Below are 25,516 nucleotides of genomic sequence, written 5' to 3'. Positions count from 1 at the left end.
TATCAAAGTAGTGCATTATTTTTCCTGCATGGTGAACATCTTCCGAAAAAACAAAATAAAGAATGCCAGAAATACTTTTTTAGTTACCCTGTCTTCCAGAAAAAATGCAATAAAAAGCGATCAAAAAGTCGTATGTATTCCAAATTGATACTATCGGAAACTTCAGGACATCCCGCAAAAATTGAGCCCTTGCACAACTACGTCGACAGAAAAGTAAAAAAGTTATTGCGCACACAAAATGACCGCAGAAAATAATTGAAAAAAATTAAATATCTTAAAAAAACAATACAAGTACTACAGCAAAAAAAAAAAAAACTAAAAAAACTATATAAGTTTGGTATCGTAGTAATCATACTGACCCATAGAATAAAAATATCAGGTCGTTTTTGTTGCAGTTTGTGCGCCGTAGAAACAGGACGCACCGAAAGATGTTGCAATGTCGGGTTTTTTTTCCATTTCTCTCCGCTAAGAATTTTTAAAAAAGTTCTTCAGTACATTATATGGTACAATAAATACTACCATTGAAAGATACAACTCGTCCCGCAAAAAACAAACCCTCATACAGCGACGTCGATGGATAAATAAAGGAGCTACGATTTTTTAAAATGGAGTAGGAAAAAACAAAAATGGAAAAAAGCAAAAAAGCTCCGTCAGTAAGGGGTTAAACAGTTTCATTCTGTACTATATTTGTTTGAGTGGTGAGTTATGAGAGAAGTTAAATTTCCTGTTATTCACTGAATTGTAAATTTTAAAGCGATGCGGAATAAATTGGCGCTATACAAAGATTATTATTAGCTTTAAATTGCATAGTTACTGTAAATAGAGATATTATGAAATGGCAAAAAGAGCAGTTTAGTCACTTTTTTATTTATTTATTTTTTTGAATTTGCCATTTTTCACCTAGTGCCAGCATATGTCTTAGTGCTGTTCACATAGTATATCAATTTACATGAGTCTCTGCCTCCACTGTGGCCCAGGGTCTAATCTTAAGTGATTTGGATTTTTGTGTTTCTTTTTGCATTGTTTTTTAATTTTAGTTTTTAGTGACTATTGAGGCCCAACTTTTTCCCATATATGGTTGTTTTTGGCAGCTTTTGTGTAGTGTACTCAGAAAGAAATAAAGCTGCTTTTAGGTCCCTTATGATAGGCACGAATAGTTTAAAAATGTCCCATAGCCAGCCGGTTTCAAACAATAGTCATGCGGGTCTGCATTGCTGACGCAATACATGCCTCCTGTGGTTCTGCTGAACCTAACTTGGTTTACCGTAGGCTTGCGGCCATAATAAGGGCTTTGAGATGCTGTTGAGTTTCACTCTCAGGCAAATTCAGGCCCTTTAGGCCAGTTTCAAATATATTCTTTAATTGTAACTTCAATCCTGAATCTATTTTGATTTGTTGCATTGATCTGATACTGATTATGTTCTCTTTGCCCAAAAGCTAGAATATTCAAATTGTGTGTTTCCAATACTACTGGAATTCTTTAGGTCGCAAGTGTTCATAACTTGAACACCATTTTAAGGTACATCATTTAACTTCTGTCTGTACAATCCTATCTTTTGGGAATAGTTTGGCTGTGGATATACAAATCTACGTTTGTACTAAAAAGTGATTTCTGTTGTGAGAAATCCATTTTAAAGAGTTCAACATAGTGAAGAAAATCTGGAACCAAGTTTTTAGCTTCCCAGTAAAAGATAGAATATATTCTATTTGGATATAGATAGAAATCTTGCACTTATCTGATCTGTGACCTGATGTAGGCTTTCATTGAAGACATTGTCTTTTGGCACAAAGACTTCTCAAAGTAATTGCAATGGCTGTGCCAGGCAAAGACTGAAGAAATCCAACAGGGGTTACTAATGGGTTAAATTGGCTTGATATGAAATTGGGCTGTATTGAATGTTTGGATTGGAGAATTTAGATTGTGAGCCCCATAGGAGACAGGAACTGATATGTTTAAAATGTGTACAGTGCGGCCAATATGTTGGCGCTGTATAAGCAGGTGAAATATATACTACAACCGCCATTATAATCCATCTTGGCTCAGAATTAATGCTACAAATACAATCGCACTTTATAGCCAAGATTGACAGCCAATGGGAGGTCACTGTGTTATGTGAGTAAAGTATAGTATTGTTTTTGACAGCTTAACTCATTGATATCGTAAACCATACAGTTACTATTGACCCCATTTACCCATATACAGCATGGAATTAAACATTATTCCAGAAGTCTCTAACAATATGAAAACAGATGCAAATTTCTCAAGGTTTAGTAGACTATTATATGTGGCAGATGCTGTCCAGAGCAATTGCGAAATAATTATTGGTATATATTGGCTGGCTAGCTTAACCTTATGCCCTACAATCTGTATGCAAAATATGCTCCTCAACATTGAAATTGCAACACCTAGAAGAAAAAGCTGTGAATTATGGAAATCACAGGATCTATTGACATGTTAATATGCAAATGATGGAAAAAATGGAAACAAAATATTAAAAACCTCAATTTATTCAGAATGTAGTATGAGCGCCATTTGCAGAAATGCTCGCTCTTGCATGTCTTGGCATGCTATCAATGATGTTGTTACTGGTTTTCTGAAGAATGTTCAGCCATGCTGAATGCACTTGGGCACACAAATCATTAAGATGTGCTGCTGGCCACTTCCTTTACAATTGCTCACCAATGATTTCAGATTTGCTCAATGGGAGATAAATCCAGAAACTTTGCGGGCAATGATAGCACATTTAGGCCACACAGGTTACTCACAGTTGCACAAGCAACATGTGGCCTCGCATTGTAGTGTTGAAAAACTGCTCCTGGGACATTTTAGAGAAATGGCTATACCAGTGGATCTACAACCAAATCAATTAAATATTGATCTGTTGGTCTACCTGAAATGAAGACTAGAGCAGTCCAGCTACCATACATTATGCAACCTCACACCAAAGTCTTCAGAGTAGGACCAGTGTAACATTCCCTTGTTCCATAGACTACAGATTATCCAGTGGAGAAAATAGTTTTGTTGTCGGCGCTCTTCTCCCTGTGGCCAGTCAAAGCTGATTGTTATATTATGTTATGGATGTAACTGGTTAAAAGCAACCAACCTAGAAAGATGCTCACGGTAACCAGAGGTCCTTTTTTTTTTTTTTTTTTTTTTTCTTTTGTATAACTTCTTTAATTATAAATTTAACTTGGATACAGAAAGGAAAGGGAAGAGGGGAATGCAAAAGTTACAAAGTCTTGAAACTTTCATAACATGCAGTTGGAAATGACAATTGTAACACACAAAGATTGTGGAAGGGGTGTAACGGAAGGGAGAGGGAATAAGGAATCGAAAGCAGGATATATATTCAGGTAACTTTGCTTTGAGATCCTAATTGGAAGTTATACAAATAATCTGTTGTAATAGAGGGGTATATTGGTTGGCTGATACACATATGAAAAGACGATTATTTGTTCCTGTAAGAAATCCACTTGTTCCAAGTTTTGGAATATTTTTCTCACTCTCCTTCTTGCAGATGTCTAGTTTTTCCAAAGCCATTTATTATGCAAATCTCTTTGAACCATTCATGTATGTTAGGGGAGTCGACGCCTTTTCAATTTCTAGGGATTAGCATGCTTGCTGCATCTAGGAGGAATGGGAGTAATGGATTTCTCTTTTCGGGTACCCTCTGGGGGAGTATGTTTAGCAGAAACGGCTTGGGTGTAAGTATTTCAAAACCAAGAATTTAATTTAGGAGTCTTTTGTATTTCGTGCCAGAATGGGAGCAGAGATAGAGCCCTCTGCTTTAGAACATCTCCAGCAGGTCGATGGGTATATCGAGTCGATTCTGTGGAGGAGCTCTGGGTTTTGTACCACCTGGAGATTATTTTTTAGTTCAATTCTTGGTATTTTACCAAAGTTGAGCTTGAGTGTTGCTAAAGATGTCTTAAATTTCGTCCTGTAAGAATGTAATACCGAGAGCTCTCTCCCAACTGGAGATAGAAGAGAGGGTTTTCTTTGTTATGGATGAGTGTATCATATATTTTGGAGGTGATCCCCTTAACCCCTTGTGGCGGGTTTCTTACCACCCTGTCAGACCACCAGGGCAGGTTTTTTTAAATGGTCTAAACATTTAATTTCAACTAATGTTACAGTCTCGTTCCAAGAGCCATAACTTTTTCATTTTTCCATTGACACAGCCATATGAAGTCTTTTTTTTTGCGGGACAAGTTGTACTTTTTGATGGCATCATTTTTGGGTATTGGGTATTGCATAACTTTTGTAAAAAAATTTGTAGGAAGATTGAGGGAGAAAAAAAAATTCTGCCATTTTTTGTTTTTTGGATTTCATTTTGTGCAGAATAAGTAATGTGATAACATTATTCTCTGAGTCAGCACGATTCCGGCGATACCAAGTTTATACAGTTTTTTTATGTTTTGCTATTTTTGTACATTTAAAACATATTTTTTTCTTAAAGGTTTGCTTTTGTGTCGCCACATTCCAAGAGCCGTATTAATTTTTTTCCATTGCCAGAGCTCTAGAAGGCCTTGTTTTTTGCGGGAGGAACTCTAGTTTTCATTTATCTAGTTTTTTGGAACATCTAAAATTTTGATCGCTTTTTATTCCATTTTTTTTCTAGTAGAAAGATTAACAAAATCTGTAATTCTGGCATGTTTTTTATTTTTCCCTGCATTCTCCGAGCAGTATAAATAATATGTTAAAGTAATTCTACAGGCCAGTACGATTATGCCAATACCAAATTGTAATAGTTTTTTTCTTTTTCGCAACTTTTTCAGTTTAAAAAAATAATAATAATAATAAGTTTAAATCACCTTACTTTTGCCATAACTATAATAAAAAAAATCTAAATCATAAAAGAAAAATACATATCTGGTATCGCCGCGTCCATAAAAGTCTGATCTATCAAAGTAGTGCATTATTTAGCCCGCACGGTGAACTTAGTCCGGAAAAAAAATAAAGAACGCCACAAATGCACTTTTTCAGTCACCCTGTCTCCCAGACAAAATGCAACAAAAAGCGATCAAAAAGTTGTATGTATTCCGAATTAGTACTGACGTAAACTACAGGACATCTCACAAAAAATGAGCCCTTGCTCAAGTAAGTCAACGGAAAAATAAAGTTGTTGCGCGCAGAAGATGCAGGAGAAAGTAATTTTGAAAAATTAAATATCTTTGAAAAAAATATAAGTATTACAGCAAAAAAAAAAAACTATACATGTTTGGTATCGTAGTAATTGTACTGATGCATAGAATAAAGTTATGTCATTTTTGTTGCAGTTTGTGTGCTGTAGAAACAAAACGCACTGGAAAATGGTGGAATGTCTTTTCTTTTTTTTTCACTTTACGCCACTTAGAATTTTGTAAAAGTTTATCTGTACATTATATGGTACTTTAAATGACACCATTGAAAAATACAACTCCTCCTGCAAAAATCAAGCCCTCATACAGCTTCGTCGATGAATAAATAAAGGAGTTATGATTTTTTAAATGGGGGGAGGAAAGAAAAAAGGGGGGAAAAAAGAAAAAAGGGGGCCATGTCGTTAAGGGGTTAAATAATGTACTACCTTCTCTGGGTCATTACAACGCAGGGATACCACATGTGTAATTTTATTTTTAATTTTTTACAAAGTTAAGGGAGACAAGTGTTTTTATTTATTTATTTATTTTTTTTACATTTTTTGTCCCTTTAGGGGATTTCCACAGAGACCCATCAGGACCCCCGATCTCATTCCGGGGGTCCGATGGTGACAGCCCTTTACATTCTGCAGTCGCATAGACCGCAGCATGTAAAGGGTTAACACAGAGATCGGAGGTTTTCTCCATTCTCTGCTGTGTAAGAGCTGATGCCCGGCTATCCTCTGACAGAGGGAGCCTCCTCCCTCTGTCAGCCCTTTACATGCTGCAGTATCATAGACCGCAGCATGTAATGGGTTAACACAGCAGAGATCAGAGGTTTTCTCCATTCTCTGCTGTGTAAAGCTGGTGCCTGGCTATCCTCTGATAGCCAAGCACAAGCTCTCCCTGCCACAGAGACCATCGACTGGCTTCTGACAAGCCGATGGTCTCTATGGCAAGCTCTAAACAAAGCAGTGCAGGAAAATAGAAGCGACAATAGATAATAGACAATAGATCGACAATATCTTCCTGCTTCTGTTTTTCGAAGTCCTGCACTGTTCTGTGTGGGTCTGTGCAGCAGAGCACTCTGCGACAGCTTGTGGCATTGTGCTCTGCAGCTCCCATAGTGAAAAATAGCCCGGAAATCTTCTGGGCTGTATGGCTATGGGCAGTGGAGCTCGTCCTGGAAAATTTCTGGACGTACCACTCAAGGGATTAAAGGGGAGAGTTTTCCTGAGGAGTTTATAGGAGAGCAGGTTATGGTTAGTGTCAAGAATTTCTGATTGAAAAAGGGATAATGTGTCCCTGATCGAGCTATAGTCTTCTTTTAATGCCCTACATGTTAGCTTGAGGCTTAGGTACCAAGAAATGGTATATTGCTGGGCCTCCCACTGTAACAATATTAGAACATTGCCAGTTTTTATTTGATGTGTATATTAACTAATCAGATCGGGCAGTTGTTAATCCATCTGTAATGCAGGCCTATAAATCCTTACTAACATCTCAGATAACTGTTGGTAGTTATAATGGAGGAAAATGCATACTGAATAATCACTTGTTAATTGGCAGATTTTTTTGGGGGGTGGGGGGAGGTGCAGGCCAATGGCTTAAAAAAAGCGCAGCAGATAATACCAATGCTCACTGATGTTAGTGTAAGGAGAATTGCTTCAACAATTCCCAAATTCACTATTGCCTAAGATGCTCACATTGAATAACTGAAATCCTTCAGCAGAGAGGTTAGATTTCAAAGTTCTTGTTCTGCCTTTCATCTTCTGTCTGTAGACACTGTTGATTGAATAATTTAGAAGCTAAAGGAGTTGGCTGTCTTAAGGCCCTTTTTACACGTAACGATTATCGCTAAAAATTTGTCCAAATGGCCAAAAATTTGCTATCGTTTGAACAATGGATTTTACTTCACATAAAATCCATCGTTCAGCTGCTGAAAGACTGAGATTTCATTTGATTGCATTTCGATCATGTTTCAATAGACTGCAGAATGTTCTATGTTTACATTAGCTGGGAGGAGAACAATGAAATGTTCTGGCAGCTGTTTGTTTTCAGCTGTGGAAACGGAGTTCTTACATGCAAATGAAAATGATAAAGTGTTAACAGCCATTAAAGCAATTAGCCCTTTATGCAAAACCAAAAACTAAGTGTTTCGTTCTGTGTTAGCCAGTAGAGCAAAGTATGATTGTTCTCGGTGAGAGAAACCAAGTAATCTTGTAGTTATGATACCTTTTAATGGCTAACAAAAATACATGATGATACAGCAAGCTTTTGGATCTGTCGACCCTTCATCAAGCTAAAATGGTTTGGATAAGGCACATATATAATTTACAAATGCAATGACAACACCCCCCTTGATTTGAAATACAAATGTTCACACACAGAAATTTTAGACTGTTTTGCACTCAAAACTTAAAACAGACAAACAGAGCTGAGACATAAATACTTAATCAGTCCACTGAACCCAGGAATGTGAGTTTTTATGTCTTCTCTCCTTCAACCTACACATGGAGGTAGATGCTGCACCATCTATTGGATGGCAACATTACAAGTCAAGCTCTGAATTTTTCTGAAGTTTAAAAATAAAATTAAAATAAAAAAATGATTGGGAAGACCTCCTTCAGACCTTTCATATTTTCTACTTATGCAAGAATCCAGGGCTGAGGTTCATTCCATTCTTGAGGGTATCAAACATGGCCATAAATTTGTACTCCCAAATTCTTCTGTGGTGCTGTGACTTTAAATTGCCCTTCAGTATGATAACTTTTATCTGCTCTATGCTATGTCCGTGATCCCAAAATGTTTTGCCACAGGTAATTCTGTCTGTCTCTCTCTGTAATTGAGTGGCGATGAGATCTTCTCCTGGCTCTCAGTTTTTGTCCTGTTTCCCCGATATAAAGCCCCCCCAACAGGACACTCGCTGCACAGGATCAGATACATCACAATTTTTCAGCAGTTTGAAAAATTACTTTTAAAAGGACCTTCTGGCTCCCTACACACAGCCGAGCACGAGATCGTGATTTACCCCCTGATGCGAGGGGTTTCTCTTTAAAATGCCTCTCCTCACTTCAGGTAAAGTAGTGATTCTCGAGGATCGTCAAGTGTTTGCCGTTGTTTTCAATGGGAAACCTCGCATAAAAAGCTGTGCAATGTGTTTTCCTGTTCCATTGAAAACCATGAGCAATAAGTTCCGAGGAAGGCGAAAATTTAGAACATAGGATTTTTGCCTGCACCGCAAAGCAGGAAAAAATTGTCCATGTATATTCTTATTCGTGAGAGATTGTGTGTTTGGCGGCCTTAGAATGAAGGACAATATGTGGATTTTTAAATCTCCTAGCAAAGACTTTTGATCAATTATAAGGCAGTTCCTAAAAACATAAGTAACTCCCTATATTGATGAAAGCCAAAGTTGCACTGTAATTAAGCTATTGTAGAGATTAATTCTTCCTGTTGTGTTAATTATTCATGGTGACGGTTAGTACTGTCCTCTTGCACCCTTTTTGTGTCATATTCTCCTGTACAAGGTCCCAAGCTCTACCGCACATTGCAATGTTACATCTGCTACAGCTGACTATTACAGCTGCTGTGCTAAGAAAAACAGATGTCAATGCCAGAGGTCTACTGTCTAGAGGGGAAAAGGAATTGCATTCCACCTCGATCATTTATTTAACCCTGATAGATTATAGGGGAAAAGTGGAGTACAAACTGTTAAGTAAAATGTTTTTAGACATGTTACCATTGTTAGGCCTGAAGAAAAGAACAATCGCACTACAGTCCTTATTGTACAGAATGAGACACCTTCTACCTCTGCTGTAGCAATGAAATATACACTTGGCCATTAAAGGTGCTGTCTTATGAATGTCCTATTGGGGTATATGGAAGTTATAGACTGGGTCCTCTGCTTTTGGAACCCTCCTCTTTTAGCGAGAGCATAGAGCAGACAACCTTGTTTGAAGCATTGCCATATAATACAATGTTTCCCCTAAAACATCAGCTGCAGAGCAACTATAAGCCACATACCCACTCCAACCCCATCCCTCCCCCACCCCCAATGATAGCAGCTGATCCCGGAGGGTTTCTGGAACTGCGATCACATGATCACTGAGGCAGTTTCACTCAAAAAGTGGTTGTGTTCATAGAACTTCTTTAATTGTTAGAATATATGAAGCCTGTTCAGTTATTTTCAAGATAATCTAAATTGAGGTACCGGTAGCAGAAGGTGCTAAATGTTGTCCTAGTCATTAGTATATATGTTGTATTTAGTAATTATGTACCGTATGTTAGCATTCAATTGACTTATGTTCAGCTGTTAACAGACAGATGTCTACTTTCAGAAACTGAAATCTAATGAGTTTGGATAAAATACATACACCTCATGTGGTCGTAAAGAGTGTATGGAGCAGGTCTGCGAGCAAAGTCTACTCTACCCAACGATTAGTCAGCAGGTGTGATCAGAATTGGCTCCGATCACAGCCATTAACTATTTAGATCTCACGATTACGGGGCATGGCAGGGCCTAAAGGGGTATTTTAAAGATTCCAAACACAAGTTATATGCTTTATAAGGTGGTGATATGATGTAATTTTGCAATATGTGATAACTTCCTTTACAGAAGTGCAGATATTGCTTTACCTGTTGTCTCCCCTGCTTAGTTCTTCGTTGGTATCCATTGGCTATGACTAGAGATGAGCGAGATCTCTCCTCCCCCCACCCACCTCGCCGCCCCCCCGAGCCTGCTCGGACGAAAATGCAGTTACTTGAACAGCAATGCTCGCTCGAGTAACTGCCTTATCCGAGCATGCTCGCTCATCTCTAGTTATGACCTGTATACTCTGCTGTTTTACTGGTTAGGCATGCTCAGTGCCTTCAAATTCTGTAATGCTGTCAGTTTGTACAGTCGTGAATGCTCACTCGTCAGTAACTGGCAATGGGGGCATTGTGTGACATGTAGTTTTTGCACTCCCCTACAGCCATTTTAAAAAACGGTGTGATAATCTAAAGCTGGCTGAAAAGCAGCAGTGGCGCAGGTCGGCAAAAAAAAGGTACTGAAGTTCACTTTGATAATTTAGATTGGTGTTTGGGGAAAATGTTCCCTTTGTTGCCATTATTCCATTCTAAGGAATACACCTTTAATAGGCGGCAAGAAGGGCCCATTCACACCTGTGTTTAGGGCTTCAGTCACAATTCAATTTTTCTTTTCTGATTTTGGAGTGGAAAAACAGAATTAAAACGAAAATAAACATTTGCTTTTTTTACAGAAACAGTACAGTCTGCAGTGCTATTTGTTCCTGTGAACAGAAACTTAATGGAATGGAAGCAAACTGAAAGCTTTCTGTTTTTGTTTTTTCTTTGAAACCCGATTGAAATCAATTGGAGGGGGGGGGGGAGGAGACGTAAAAGCTTCTATTTTTGAGTGAATAAAAAAAAGAGAAACAGAATTGTGACAAAGCCCATCTGCATTTGGGCTTCAAAGAAGTACAATCAACAGCAAGACTGATTAGGAAGTTCTTGTAACCAGATTCCTTATCTCACAGTAAATTACATTTTTAGGATAGTTGAGGCCCATTTAGACCCAACGATTCTCGCTCAATTCGCTCAAAGCCATCTTTTGAGCAAGCATCGTTGGATTTAAATGCACAGACATTGTGCTGTTTTCGTGCACGAGTCGTTCCTCGCTCAATTCTAGTTTTCTTGAATTGAGCGATGAACTCTTAGCGGTGCAGGCTGTTATCACTGTCTGCAGTGCTGATAAGATTCTTTCAGCTCATGTCCTGCTGGTAGTTCACAGCAAGACTCAAGCTGTAATTGCGGGGAACAATACAGCTGTTTGCTTATGCAGCACAACTGTATTATCCGCCGAGTGATAGCAGCGTTTCCCGCTCCGCCTGCATAGCTCTTAAGTAGCTACTTAGCTACTATAGACTATGCAAAGATGATCACTCAAAACTGTAGTTTGAGCGACTTTTGAGCGATCATCAGTCAGTGTAAATGGGGTCTTACAAATAAGTGTTTCAGAAAAAGTAGTAATAAAAATACGTAGCTACAGATCTCTCCATAGAAGGTAGCAAGTTGTCTGCCTAATACTCCATAGTGAGGCGCTTTTTAAAGTTGTTGTTTTTTTTCCCCACTACATTTATATAGTACATTGAATGGCACCATTAAAAAATACTACTGCTGCAGAAAATAACAAGGCCTAATACAGGTACATCGACAGAAAATTATGACTTGTGGAAGGTGGGAACGAAAATAAAGTGAAAAATCTCTGGTCTTAAAGGCATTAAGGTGGTCATACTACTTAGATTAGGATTGACCTTTATGGTCCTATCATCAATATGCCAGACTTGAACAGCAGATCAGTAACAATATTTAAGAGCTCTTTCACACAGCATAGCGGCCGAAAATCGTGTGAGTGAGGGAAAGCCGTGACCAAATCGCAGATAAATCTCCCGTTTTATTGCTCATTCAGACAGCCGGGCTGGGGCGTATATACACCGCAGCCCGGAATTCCGGTGGCCAAGGGGAGTGACTTTAGCCTGGCTAAAGTCTCTTCCCCTCCCTTTGCTGACTAATCGCAGCAATAGGAGCTCCTATAGAAGCCTATGGGAGCTGCAGGCAAAGGGAGGAGGAGGGACTTTCTGAGGGTTGTCATAGGCTTCCCATTCTATAGGAATCTGCTATGTATCCCAGCAAAAAGATAAAAGTGCTATCTTTTCTGGCTGCACGTAAAAGCGACCAGCTGGAATGCGCACAGTATGCGCTAATTTTTCCGGCCGGCCAGAAAATCGCCCATCTGAACAGATGCATTGGAATCTAATGCTTCAGATGGTTGCAATTTTCAGCCGACCTTTTATCGCAGCAAAATAGCTAATAAAAGGCTCGTGTGAAAGAAGCCTTAAATAAATTCTTTAAAAAAATGTTCACAGTTGGGCCTAATTGACCAGTCATGCCATACACGTAGTCTTGGCTGACGACTGGCTGAAAGAATCCACCATGACCATTCTTCCCCTCAATGGCCCTGGGTGACAGACTGAATAAAAGCTGTTGCCTGTTTTTCACACAATTGGCTGCAGAGTGAGGAGAATTAGTTTAAAAAAAAAAAAAAAAGCCTTCAAGAATAGCAGCCTCGCCTGGTGCCGCCGGATTAAACGGATTCACTTGTAACACTTTATAACAGTCCAGAGACACATTTTTGTTGTTGGGAAAGATGACCACATCTTGACAAACAGCTCCTCATAGCTCAGCTTCTTAAACCCACAGAATATGGTACGCAGGCAGTGGGAATACAGAGGTTAATTGTGCTGAAGTGGAGTAAATTACTTTAGTGATGATGTGTAAAACCATTATTCTTTGTGACATCTCTGACTGCATGTGAATGCCTTCCCTCCACTATTACAGCTCTGCCAGTGGAGGTAAATCTATGTGAACAGGCCTTTAAATCTTAGTGTTAACTGTCATTTTTATCACTGGTTTTCTCTTTCTTTCCTTCTTTCTTCTACATCCGCTTCTTCCTCTCATTACAAAAGGAAGAACTGTCCCTGGAAAGCAAATGAGAGAGGTTAGTGAGGACTGGGCTTGCTGCCATCCAGCTTGTGTCTGTCACATTTCACTTCCTGCGCCTGGCATTTCTGCAGCTAGCAGTCTCTTTAGCCGAGTGCGTTTTACAAGAGTGCTCTAACATGCCAACATTTACTACCTCTCCACGAGTAGTAGGACAATGGCAAGCCTTTGGGAAACCTTGAGTGTTCATGATATGATTTTGCCCAGAATGAATTGAGATGTAGTTGTAATGTCCTGGCTCATCTGGCAGCTTCTCTGCCCAATGAATTTACTTTCGTCACAAATAATGAATCCCTTAATTCTCCGTAAGTGGGTATAATAATGTAGATGTGATACATATTTGCTGCCATCCACATTGTACTGTGCAATTTGACATTTATAGTAAATTAATACATGGACAAAATACAACATTTTGGAAGCCAATCGTTTTATTCTAGAAGGTGGTTATGGCTTTCAGAGATATTTCTACAGAGGATTAACGATAGATTTCCTGCCATTCCTATGATCTTGGAAGTGAGAGGTATAAAAATAAACCCAATTACTGTTAACAGTTGCTTACTGTCACATGTGGCATATGTAAACTTCATGTGGACTTCACGTTGTGGTATCTACTAATAAGCATTTTTGGAGTTTACCATCTACAGCATCCTGACCTCCACGTCATCGTGTCTTTTGTGTTTGCATGAAAATTAGATATCCTGTTCATTGCACGCACCCATAATACCACATTCTGCTTTACCATGTTATAGAATTGTCATTCATTTTGTCCTTTAATGTAAAGATGTTGTGCATATAACTATGAATGGTACTTACAGCAGAGTTTTGGGACTTTGGTTATGGTCAAAAATGATAATGCCTATAAACCATATTCCTCCATGTCTTGTTTATATTGTGGTTCTGTAATGTGGTTTATTACAAATATTCTGAAGATGGCTGAATAAATATACAGCATGTAGTCAAAAAGACTGATCCAGTGCTATATCTCAGTACTGGGGTTTTATATTGAAGCAGAGTACTTGAATAGGAAGGCATGGGTGCGCTACACAATGGACCCGAAACATGGATTTCAATTTTGTGTTGTGGTCCAGGTAAGAAAGTAAAACCCAGTTGACAAGTTAAAGAGTAGCATGTGAGAAGCTGGAATCCCCTTACTGTGTCTTATTCCCGTGGGACCACTGCCATGACTGAGGCAAGAAAACGTAAGTTCTAGTAGTACAGACTGTACAAAAGCGTACTGCAGACAAAGGTGGATGGCTTCCTGGATGATCTGTCCCTAACATAGCAGAAGATACAGATCAAGAAAATGAGCAGAGCCTCAGTAGTAGTTATCTGATATTCCACATCATAAATGAGGTGATGGGGACCCACCTGGTGCCCAGGGGGAGCTCCTGGATTAGGGGCTACCCGCTAGCAGCACCTCCGTGTCCCGGTTTGCCTTGAATCAGTGGTCACCGCATTGTCTGTCCCATCTATATCCAGATATCTGGAGAGTCCCCTGGAGGGAAAGACCCACTGGAGAGTGGGACTTCTAGTACAGATCCAAATAATAAAGAAAAAAACAAAATCCACCCCGCTTGCTAGTGCAGGAATAAGGTCTGTGTCGGTTTGGTGGTTGGCCTCTCTTGGGACTAAACCTCTCAGAATGTTCCTCTTTTGGGACTCCTCTCTTGCAGGCTTAGTCCCAAGAGAGGCCCACCACCAAACCGATGCAGACCTTATTCCTGTACTAGCGAGTGTGGAGGATTTTGTTTTTTTTCTTCATTATTTGGTAACCTAGCAGAACGAGGCACTTAGAGTATGCGTTCACATAGGCTATGCTACCACAATGTTTTTTTACTTTAGTCACAGCAGCGGCCCCTTGGCACTTGGAGAGATGTAGTAGGTGGATTTCTGCCTCACATGCTACTCTTCAACTTTGCAATTGGATTTTACCCTCTTACAGATGCCACAATGTAAAATTGAAATCCATGTTCTGGGGAATGTATGCCCACACCATTGTGTAGCATATCTGTGCCTTCCTATTCATGTAGACTATTGTCTTTTTGACTACACCCTATATATCTATGCTCAATCCCATTACAATGTGTGTGTGAATAGATATATCCATCTGAGGACAGTATGCATACATTCAGCACACCACAACAGATATATAGTTTTAACCTCCTTTATAGTTTTCACAGTTCAAAGCCATGTGAGTGGGGCCTGTTGGGTGACATATTTTAGTCCCTATAACTCACTATTCATATTTTGGGCATTACGGTGGATATAAGTCTACACGCCCCTCATAAAATGCCATTTTTGCCCTGTTGAAAAATCAGACCAAAGATGAATTATTTCAGATTTAGTTTGACCTTCAATGGGACACTTTTATCTGTACAGCTCAATGTAAAATCAAACAAAGCGTTTAGGGTGGAAAAAAATATACTAAAATGTGGTTGTATAACTAATACTTTGTTGGTGTACCCTTTGACTTAGATGCCAACCAAGAAGGACACTGCTGTCAATCAGCATGGCACATCTTAACTTGGCAATCATTGCGCACTCTTCCTTAACCCATTAAGGACCAAGCACAGTAAATTTACGGCACTTGGTCCTGGAGTTTAATTGTAGCCGATAGTAAAAATACGGCGTGGGATTAAACTTCCTGTTTCTGCAATTAATCAGAAGCAAGTCTGGTTGGTTACAGCTGAGAACCCACAGGAGAAGGCAGGAGCAGTTTTTAACCCCTTCTGCTTTTCCTAGTACACAGCGCTCAATGAGCGCTCTGTACTACGAAGTGGAAGTGTTTTTTCAACTAAGCGAGCTGGCAGTCACGTGACTGCCGGGATCCCCTGTTACAGCAGAGTGTTTGCAGACCCTGATCAGCTTTGCCAGCTACAGTGGAAAAGTGTGTAATAAAAAACCAAAAACGTGACTGTCCCCCAGAGGTCTTATGTAACATCATGGAGGACATAGTAAAAAAAAAAAAAAATAATTACATAAATAAGTAAAATAAGATTACAGAATAGAATAAAAGTATATACATAGTAAATGACCCAAAGCAGACTGCAACCAAAACCAGCGTCGTATGTGCCCTGTAATCCAAAACCATACATATTCTATGACAACTTCCAAAACAAAATGAGAAACCCACACCTATACTTTACTTTATCTTGAATTTACTAATTAAAAACAAACTGTTATAATTTTTTTTTAGCTTTTTCCTCCCCCCCCCCCCCAAAAAAAAAAGTTTTGGAAAAAAAAATGTTAAAAATAGCCCAATAGGTCATGGAAAAAACAAAAGCAGCAAAAATAATTTTGGTAGCTGAAGGAAAAAAAAATAAGGCAGTTAAACCACCAAAAAGTGTCTGGTCCTTAAGGTACAAAGCAGCCTGGTCCTTGAGGGGTTAAAAAAGCGCTCCAAGTTTGTCAGATTGCAAGGGCATCTAATGTGTACCGGCCTCTTTAGGCCAACCCACACATTTTCAATGGGATTCAGGTCTGAGTTCTGCTGGGCTATTTTAAATCGCTGATCATCTTCTGGCAAAGCCATTCTTCTGGTGATTTGGAGGTATGCTTTAGGTTATTGTCATGCTGCAAGGTGAAATTTCTCTTCATCTTTCTAGCAGAGGCTTGAAGGTTTTGTGCCAGAATTGACTGATATTTGAAGCTGTTGATAATTTCCCAGTTCCAGCAGCCGAAAAACTGCCCCACAGCATAATGCTGCCGCTACCATGTTCACTGTGACTATGGAGTTCTTTAGGTCATGTACACTGTTGACATTACTTTTTGAAATTATGGCTATAAAGTCCAACGTGATATGATCAGACCATAGCACGTTCTCACACATAGTTTTGGCAGAGTTGATGTAGGTTTTGAGAAAATAACCAGGCTTGAATGTTTTTTTCTTTGTTAGAAAAGTCTTCATCTTGCCACACTACCCCACAGCCCAGAAATATGAATACGGGTTGCTACATGCACTATACAACCAGTACTTGCCAGACATTCCTGCAGCTCCTCTAATGTTGCTGTAGGCCTCTTGGCAGTCTCCTGGACCAATTTTCTTCTGGTCTTTTCATTAATTTTTTTTTAGGGAATTCCAGTTCTTAATGCCACTATTATACCAAATATAATCCACTACTCGATGACCGTCTTTACTGTGTTCCATGGTATATGTAATGCCTTGGAAATGGTTTGGTCCCCTTCTCCTGACTGATACTGTCCAACAATCCGATCCCTTTGATGTGTTGGAAGCTCTTTACGGCTTTTGCTGAAAAATTCAACTAAGAAAATGTCAGGAAAATTCTACCAAAACAGCTGAACTTTATACGGGGTATCAGAATCACTGTAAATAATGGCTATGGGGTACTGACTATTTATCATGAGTTTACATGTGATTGGCTAATTCTGACCACAATCCCAAATATGAGTGTTCACATGTATGTAACTACATTATTTTAGCTTTTATTTTTCCACCCCGAGGTATTTCAGTTTTTTTCAATGGAATTGTACAAATAATGGGTCACATTCAAGGTGGAAATAAATCTGAAATTATACATCTATCTGATTTTTACCACGAAAACATGGCATTGTAAGGGGTGTGTAGACTTTTTTTTTTATATTCACTGTATATACGGTCATATGGTTTCCCCATATGCACTCTATACTCCCCTAGAAACAATGCTTTTAGGATAGAATATTCCCATAATACAGTATTTGATGGAACAGGCTATGAATTTTGATTCTAGTAGCTAAAAGAACATCTGTCACCCAGGATCACCTCTATACAGTACAGTAATGAGTGACTACTTTAAAAGATGTTGATATCCAATCTGTAATGTATATTCTATACTTACATTTTCCTGCTGTGCACTTGCAGACCAGCCATGCGATACATGCTGATGCATAGAGTGTACCGTTGTATGTCCACTCGGTAGTCCTCTGCACACATCACACGGCAGGTTTGAGGGTGTACAGGAGGGGACCGAGAGTAAGTATAAATATATAAATTACAGATTTGATAAAGACCTCCTTCAAACTCTTCGCTCATGACTGTAGTTGATGGGGTGGTCTAAAGTGGTACTCTTGAAAAACCTCTCTGCATTGGTATGATGAGGTGTACAAAAGTAAAGTATGGGTCCGATGTAGCTGTGCATCTGTACAACATGTTGCTTATGGACATGGCTGCATTATGGATCTAAATGTCTGAAGTATGCAAATCTAATCAGCTGTTCTTACTATTGATGCTACACCATCGGCCAAAAAATTCAGCACAGCCATTCAAATCTTCCATGTGCAGTCTGTATTCGATCTCTTGGATGAAAGAATGACTGCAGACTGTCGGACAAATTATGTTCAAATAGTCTGCTTCAACTGACATTTATCTCTATAGGGAGCTTTACAGGCGCGAGTCCAAAACTCTACACATAAATGATACATGTATTTAGGTGTGATGACCTTTTCCACCAGTTTGGCCTAGTTTACACTGGTTCAAGTAAAAAAAAAAAAAAAGTTGTGTTATGAAGAAACTCCCTATTTTGTGTCGACTGCTGAAGGGCTCCTTATGGAGTGGAAGCCCTTTTTCTTTCCCCCATACCAGGAGCTAGTTCCTTTTTTTTTTTTTTTTGGCGTGCTCTTCCCAAGCCAGATCACTGGTTGTTTAGCTAATTTTACAACCTTTCTACAAATTGTATATGCCCTAACACAGGTTGCTACTTGCCACTCTTATCAGTGTTATATGTTGCCTCCTGCCAGAACTATTGTGGAAGCACTTTTTTGTTTTGCAAGCCAGGAGTGAGTTACTGCCACACGGCCCTAATGGATTTGTCGATCTATTTAAGAAATCAGATATAGGTACAGTAACATAGTATGCTAGGCTGAAAAAAGACAAATGTCCATCTCGTTCAGCCTGTTTGATTAATGCAGTCAGTTGTAGAGTTGCTCGTTTAAGACAGTGTACTAATTTTCTTTAGTGGACAAAGCCATGTCCAGTATGCAGTAGAAGAATTGCCCATATCCTAAAATCTAATGGGTGGCAGTAACTATAGTATTCAATGATGATATAGCTGTTAAATGAAAGCAGGTCTGATTGATTGGCACTAACATCTGATTGGCAACACTGAATTTCCTGTGCACTGGTTTAAAAAAAGGCTTGCAAATGTTATGTCCATATGTGTTGTAGTCTTGATAAAAGTTCACAAAATCTGGTCCTTGTGGGCTGTAAATTATGCAATATTATTTTAAGTCCCTTTTCATACTAAAACACAAATTCGTTTTATTTTACAAGGAAATAACATTTTAGGCATTTAAAGAATCTAGACTGGCATGATTGCTACATGTAGATAGAAAATAGGTTAGATTTGCTTAAAAATTTCAGATTGTATTAATGTGTTAAAGCATACCTAAACTTGACAAATTTTTTCCATATATCATTAATACAATTGAAGATTAGAAACTGGAAAAAGTCATTTTTTGTAATAAGATATATGGCACTTATAAGCCACTTCTCCTGCTCCCTCCTGCATTAAATACTCTGAATTCAGTGATAGAATCCATATACTGAAGTCTATATGCTAAAAAGATCATGCTGCAGCCTATAGATGTCTATGGAGATGGGAGGAGGGAGCTGCCGTAGGCTGACAGAACCAGAAAGACACATACAGGCTGCAGCTTGTAGTAAGTGTTTTATCCTAGATGCACACTGTACTGCTGTACATTGTCCTTGCTGCTGCTGTTTGAGAATACATTATGCTATAGAGAGATAAGGGAGCAAAAATCTCCTCTTCTGTATGGGAGACCTCATAGTAGCTAGTATCTACCCCCTCTTGGAGCTTCACTCAGGAGAGTTGACACTTCTAAAGAGGCTGCATTGGAGAAAACTGATGAGTGCAGAATACAATTCATATGATGGTCAGTAAGTGTTTTCCCCATGTATAGATATGATCGCTTATGCTGAAAAGTCGTCTAAAAGTTTAGGTATACTTTGTTATATTGATAACCGTGTTTTTTAAATCAAATTCTCTGCTCTTTTTTGCAGGAAACAATGTAGGAAATCTCTTCCACATGGCTGATGATTTGGGAAGAGCGATGGAAACTTTAGTTACAGTTATGACTGAAGATGAGGTGTTGGATTGACAACTCCCTACACACCGCATGTGTTTTTATATACTATCTTCGTACAAAAAAGGGGATTAGACTGTAAGAGTTTACAAGAAAATATCTATTTTTGTGAAGGGTAGTGGTACTATACTGTAGATTTCAGTAGTTTCTTAAGTCTGTTATTGTTTTGGTAACAATGGCAGATTTTAAATGTCTATGCAATTGTACAAAACCAATAAGAAAACTACATGTAAAATCTTGATAGCTTAACAAAATCTTGCCATTTCTTTTTACAGAGGGCAATTTTGGGTTGTTTAAAAAAATTTATATCAGTTATAATGAAAGATTGTAAACTAAAGTGTGCTTTATAAAGACGAAAATGTTTATATAAAAACCCCTTTTAAAAAAGCTTAAAAAAAAAAATCAGTGCATTGACTTTAGAATCACATTGGCTTTGTAACTGTAGATCAACAATATCCATGTTAAGTGTCATTTTTCTTGTGTGTTGAACACGAGTTATAGCACCAAATATGATACTGACATATGGTCCATCTACTATAGACGCCTCTCTTATAGAAAGAGCAATGGAAATGGCCTGGTCCCACAACTCAAATTCGAACGCAACATTTTGCCATTTTTATTAAAACTTCTGTGCAGTCAATATAGTTTCGAGAATCATGAGGTTGTCCTGTGGAAGCCACTAATATATACTGGGAGAATCTCAAGGCTAACAGTTTGTAGCTATAGCCACAATCTGTTGCATGATTACACTGCGGGCACACATTTTGGGGCATAATCTGTATTCAGAAGAATTTAGTTTATGAACTAGTGATTTTTTTGACTCTTGTGAGTTGAACTAAACTTTGGTTAAATGCATAAAATGCCTGTTTTATTGGTGTGCAGGCAACTGCTACAGATTAACAGAGAATGTTCAGCCCCATGGGCTTAGTGTCAAGCCTCAAGGTTTTTTTCCTTCCATGTTTTTAACATTGGATCTAAAGTTTTTTTTGTTTTTTTTTTGTTTTTATACCATATTTTAGATGCCCATATTCTGTTGGTAAACTCATATTTAACATGGAGAATATAGGACTTGAGCATCCAAATAGAACATCTGTCTTGTCCATTTTTGACTAGTCTGCTGATGTCTAGGCAAGCTATTAATCACGGCCCATGCGAATTTGTAGGTTTCCAGGATTTGGCATTGGATCATGCCTTTTGTACAACCATGTAGCATTCCCTTGGAGAGCACTGTGCATTTTGAATGTTCCCCTATTTATAGCAATATGACTCTGCCCAAGTAATTGTCTATTACCATCCTAAAATCAAGCTCCATCATCGTGTAAGATTGGCTACATTGTCAGTAAAGGTAAAACTTATTAACTGTGTACTAGATGTGTCAGCAGTAGCTAGATCATAGGCTAATGAAGATCCTATGATTGTTTTAATGGGCCTAACTATTTTATTACTGCTAAGTACGTCCTGCATCCCAGCTCATTGCTGTAGAACTACTGAAGGGTATATTCACAAGCGGCAGATTTGTTGTAGTAAATTCTGTGAATGTCCTATATGTTTGATTGAGAATTGCCAAATTTCTGCAACAGAAAATCAGTTTATCTGAACGGGGTTTTTTATTTCCAGCATGTACATGGATTTTTGCAACAGGTCTGCCATGTGTAAATGTATTCTTCTGTATCTTGACTCATTAACAGATGACTACTGGTCCGTCCTGAGTGCTCATGTGGTGGTTGGCAAATACGGTCTATAGATTATAAGAATTCAACAGTCTATAGCAGTAAGCCGGCTTGTAGATGGGTACTTTTTGTAGTCTGAAACTTCAGGTATAATGCAAAAATTTATGACTATTTGGAGATGCAAGTTTTAGGTTTGCTGAAAATATAGCCAGTGTGCGTTTGTGTTAGAGCTTCAATTTACTTCAAGTATATAAAGAAACGATAATAGACAATGGGAATTTAGATAGCCAGTGCTCTTGGCATCAGAGTCGGAAGGGGACATAAAAGAATTCTGTTTGACAGTATTTGCATTGAAATCTAAGTGTGGGTGGTTTCAGTAAAATGAATGACCTCTCATATCTCATACAAAATTAACAGGACACTAATGTGATTTTTCAAGGTTACCTGGAATGTCAGCAGTCAAAAGATTAAAAAGTTATTCTAAATCAATTGGAAAAAAAAACACATACGGCTATTATGGTGTCTCGTGTCGGCAAGATATTTCTAATAGAGTGCACCGGTCTAATCTGCACACTGGCACTTTGAAAATATCATTTCTTTTCTATGGTACGAGAAATAAAGCATAGAGTGTATATTCTCATTTATCTGCTGAGGTCAGCCACTGTGAGTCCCACCTGATGTCCTCTCTTACTGGGAAATGTCATTGAAAGTGACTAACCAACTAATTACCAGGATCACCTTTACCACTTAAGCTGAAAGTAGGTGATTGCTGCTTCTGAAAACCAAAAATTGTAGCTATTTACTTATTTTGCCCTATCACGCGAACAGCAGAGCAGTTGGAAAGTGAATTGCTTTAACGGAGTTCTCCCCCCCAAAAAAATGATAGCTCTCCAGTAAAGGCAATCAAGAGAATCCATTTTCACCAGATACGTTCTCGGCATCCCATCGGAGCTTAGATCAGCTGCATCTCAACATGTCAGTCAACACTTTGAAACAGGGTACAAAAGCTACAACTGTGTTTATCTATAACAGTCCACACATCCGTATGTAAAATATATCCTCATATCTAAAGCTCCAGATGCTTCCATCTGTTTCACTGTTCTGTTAACAAGTCCGAAAAATGTGACAGCTATTTGCTAGCAGTGCTACAGTAACTGTGCAGATATTTCTAGTAGTAATGCACACGGCACGTTTCACTTGTTGCCTTGTATATGTTCTGTCAATATACACAAGGGATAGCGTGCTGCGGACAACCCATTGGGTCATACAAGATACCTTATTAGTTAGAATTATTCTTTGTTGTCAGACATGGCAATCCATGTTACATCTACCTCACTGCAGTTCTGTGGTGTTTGTGAACATTTGAGTAAAACATTTACCATTTCCTCCATCGTCGTCAATGGCCATTGGTAGTAAATACCTATGAAGATTTGTTTAAGACCCTACAGCCCAAGCAAAATGGGAATATTTTCTAATGTCATTTTGTTTTTAAGTTTCATATATTCTTTAACTTGTGTAAAGCATATATGTGTATGTATATACACTTACATGTGTCCTTCCTTAACTCGACATCCTGAGTTGTGTGGTGCGAGATGAAAAAAGTATGTATCTGATGGAAGCCATCCATCACCGTAGGTTCACATGTTATTAAAAAAAAGTGTGCTTCTAACATGTTAGTTTTACTGGATGGTGCGAGATTGTCGATTTTGTATCCTGAGACATTGGAGTCTTTAACGAAATTGATGAAAAGTTAAGGATGGATATATACATATGAAGTATATATACATATGAAGCAGCACATGTTTATTTTTTAAGCATACCCTTTTTACTACTGAGTGCTCGCCACAATTATTTTTTCTGAAATGTACTTTTAGTTTTAACTTATGAAAGGTTACCATAAATCCTGTTTGTCATACAGTCCCAGTTATTTCAGGTTATGGAGCAATAATATCGTGAACATGTTATTTTGCTTGAAATACACACAATGAGGAAAGTTATTTAAAAGGGGACACCCATGTTCCTGTAATCAAGACTTGAAAAATGAGATTTTCCTTGGGTGTCATGAAAATCAGTTTCTCTGTCATCCACTCAGTTTTTCTTTAGGTAAATGTGTTTTTTTTTAGTATGTTTTTAAACATTTGGGTATCTTGCCCATAGTTAGCATCATGTTAGGAGGTAGCAAACAAACACTGTATTAAAGAGCAGCCTGGTGTAAAAAAAAAATGGCACTGAATGATTAAATCTCCAAATCCCAGGTTGTAGAGGTGTTCTCATATGTGAGAACATGAAAACTTCAGCTTATTTTAATATTTATGCAGCTTATTATATGGAGTTGGTTTCACATTCTAATATCACACTAATATTTTTTAGTTTATCTCCTTAAAACTGCTCATAATTGGAATATTATAATAAAACCATTACCAACAGGCAATATATCCTGTGCCATAGATAGAATGCAGATTACTGTAAACAGCAGCCTGTAATCTGCCAACATAGGTGGTAAAATTACATTATAATTCAGTTATATATTAAGCTACATTTAAGCATTATTTAAATTATATTCTCATTAAAAGTGAATTTAAGTGAATATAACACAAAAAAGTGTTTTAGGGGCTATATATAAAATTGTTGCCTCCTCAAACTGCATGGTGTTTATGGTCTGTATCTAGTCTTGCAGCTCAATCCCATCAAGTGAATGGTGCCGAGTATTGTTGAGTGATTTATTAAAATAATTAGGTTCGGAAGGACGACCTGACCTGATTTTTGTTTGTTTTTTTTAAATTGTCAATCAGGGCTTCAGATTTTGATTTCCATAAAAATCAAAAGGCCTCTAATTTGGCCTCCAAAATGGTCTTTGAACAACAGTGAAGGTAGTGGTGGTGACATCCCAATGATTAGCATTGCTGCCTTGCTTGGAGTCCCACGTTCAAATCCCCATCATGGTCAGATTCAAACCTAGAAATCCAGCACTACAAGGCAGCAGTAATAAGCCAACACAACTGTCCTTAGCAAATATATTGGCAATTTTTGCTAAAAATCAGATCGGGATGATTTTATCGCCCAGCCAATCAGAGTAAGCCACACTAGTGCTGAGCTGTAATACCAGGCACCAACCATGAACAAGAATGGAGCAGTTTCTGGAGAAGAGCAGCCAGGTTTTTCTAATTTCATGCAACCCTTCATAATTGAATTTTTTCATAATTTAGATATTTTCTCATTTTCTAGATGTTATGTTTTCCTAAAGCATAAAATTCTAAACTACTTTCCGCACCGCTTCTATTTTTAGTTAATTTTTAAGAATCTAACGCTAAAACTTTTGTTACAAAGTTAATGAAATGGTCTTGATTCCCCTTCATGTTGAAAAGCTATTTTTTCCTTTTAATACATCTATCAAAAGCTTTATTTTTCAAAGGGATTGCCTCGTTCTTCCCAGATGTCCTTAAGATAAGGTTCATGTAATGGTCGTCCTCTCATTTCATTTTACAGACTGGAGTGTGTGTGTCAGACTTGGTTTTGAAAACAAAAAGAATTTGCACGGATTGTTCATTTTGGTTTCTCTTTTATGCATTAGTTTTGCAGTGTGTCTTTCAAATCTATATTTGTACACTTAATAAAAAATGAGCTTTATTGCTGTTTTCAACATTATTTAGAAATGCTCATGTTTTTACAAAATAAAGTATTATACCGCAAAAATTTCCTTCATGTTAATCCATGACATCAGCATTTGGCATGTTCTGACATCATGACCTTGGCCATCCTATGAAGTTGTGTTTTAACATTCAACACTGTAAACTTTTACTAATTATTTTTATATACATCATTTTATTCCTGCATTTTCACAACATATCAAGTTCACCAAAAATATGCCTTACTATTGTATTATATAATGCTTTACTCTGTATATCAATAAAGCACGCAATTATGTTACTTATAAAGTAATGGTACTCCTTCCTTTGTGCTTTTGTGACTCTTCTTCCATTGTTACTCATGCTTTTATAAGGTTTTCTGAAAGGACCACACAAATGTTTTGTACGATCGTCTGTCCTCAATTACAGAATTGACGACGA

At 38.1% G+C, this 25,516-nt stretch overlaps 1 protein-coding gene across 2 annotated transcripts in view; it reads left to right on the top strand.

Moving 5' to 3' along the window:
• Positions 1 to 23,672, top strand: part of DMD (dystrophin) — a 2,524,637-nt gene extending 2,500,965 nt beyond the window's left edge. Inside the window, exons 78-79 of one of the 2 annotated variants that reach the window (XM_066577956.1) lie at positions 12,648 to 12,679; positions 19,697 to 23,672. In XM_066577956.1, the coding sequence (XP_066434053.1) occupies positions 12,648 to 12,679; positions 19,697 to 19,708 (44 nt within the window). In that variant the 3' untranslated portion in view covers positions 19,709 to 23,672. The remainder of the gene's footprint in view (positions 1 to 12,647; positions 12,680 to 19,696) is intronic. The other variant, XM_066577963.1, reaches the window with a different exon arrangement.
• Positions 23,673 to 25,516: the final 1,844 nt, after the last annotated feature.

The sequence above is a fragment of the Eleutherodactylus coqui genome, chromosome 1 (genome assembly GCF_035609145.1).
Source record: "Eleutherodactylus coqui strain aEleCoq1 chromosome 1, aEleCoq1.hap1, whole genome shotgun sequence".
Classification (NCBI taxonomy): domain Eukaryota; kingdom Metazoa; phylum Chordata; class Amphibia; order Anura; family Eleutherodactylidae; genus Eleutherodactylus; species Eleutherodactylus coqui.
The sequence above is the reverse complement of the archived record's forward strand: the minus strand, read 5'-3'. Positions and strand labels throughout refer to the sequence as shown.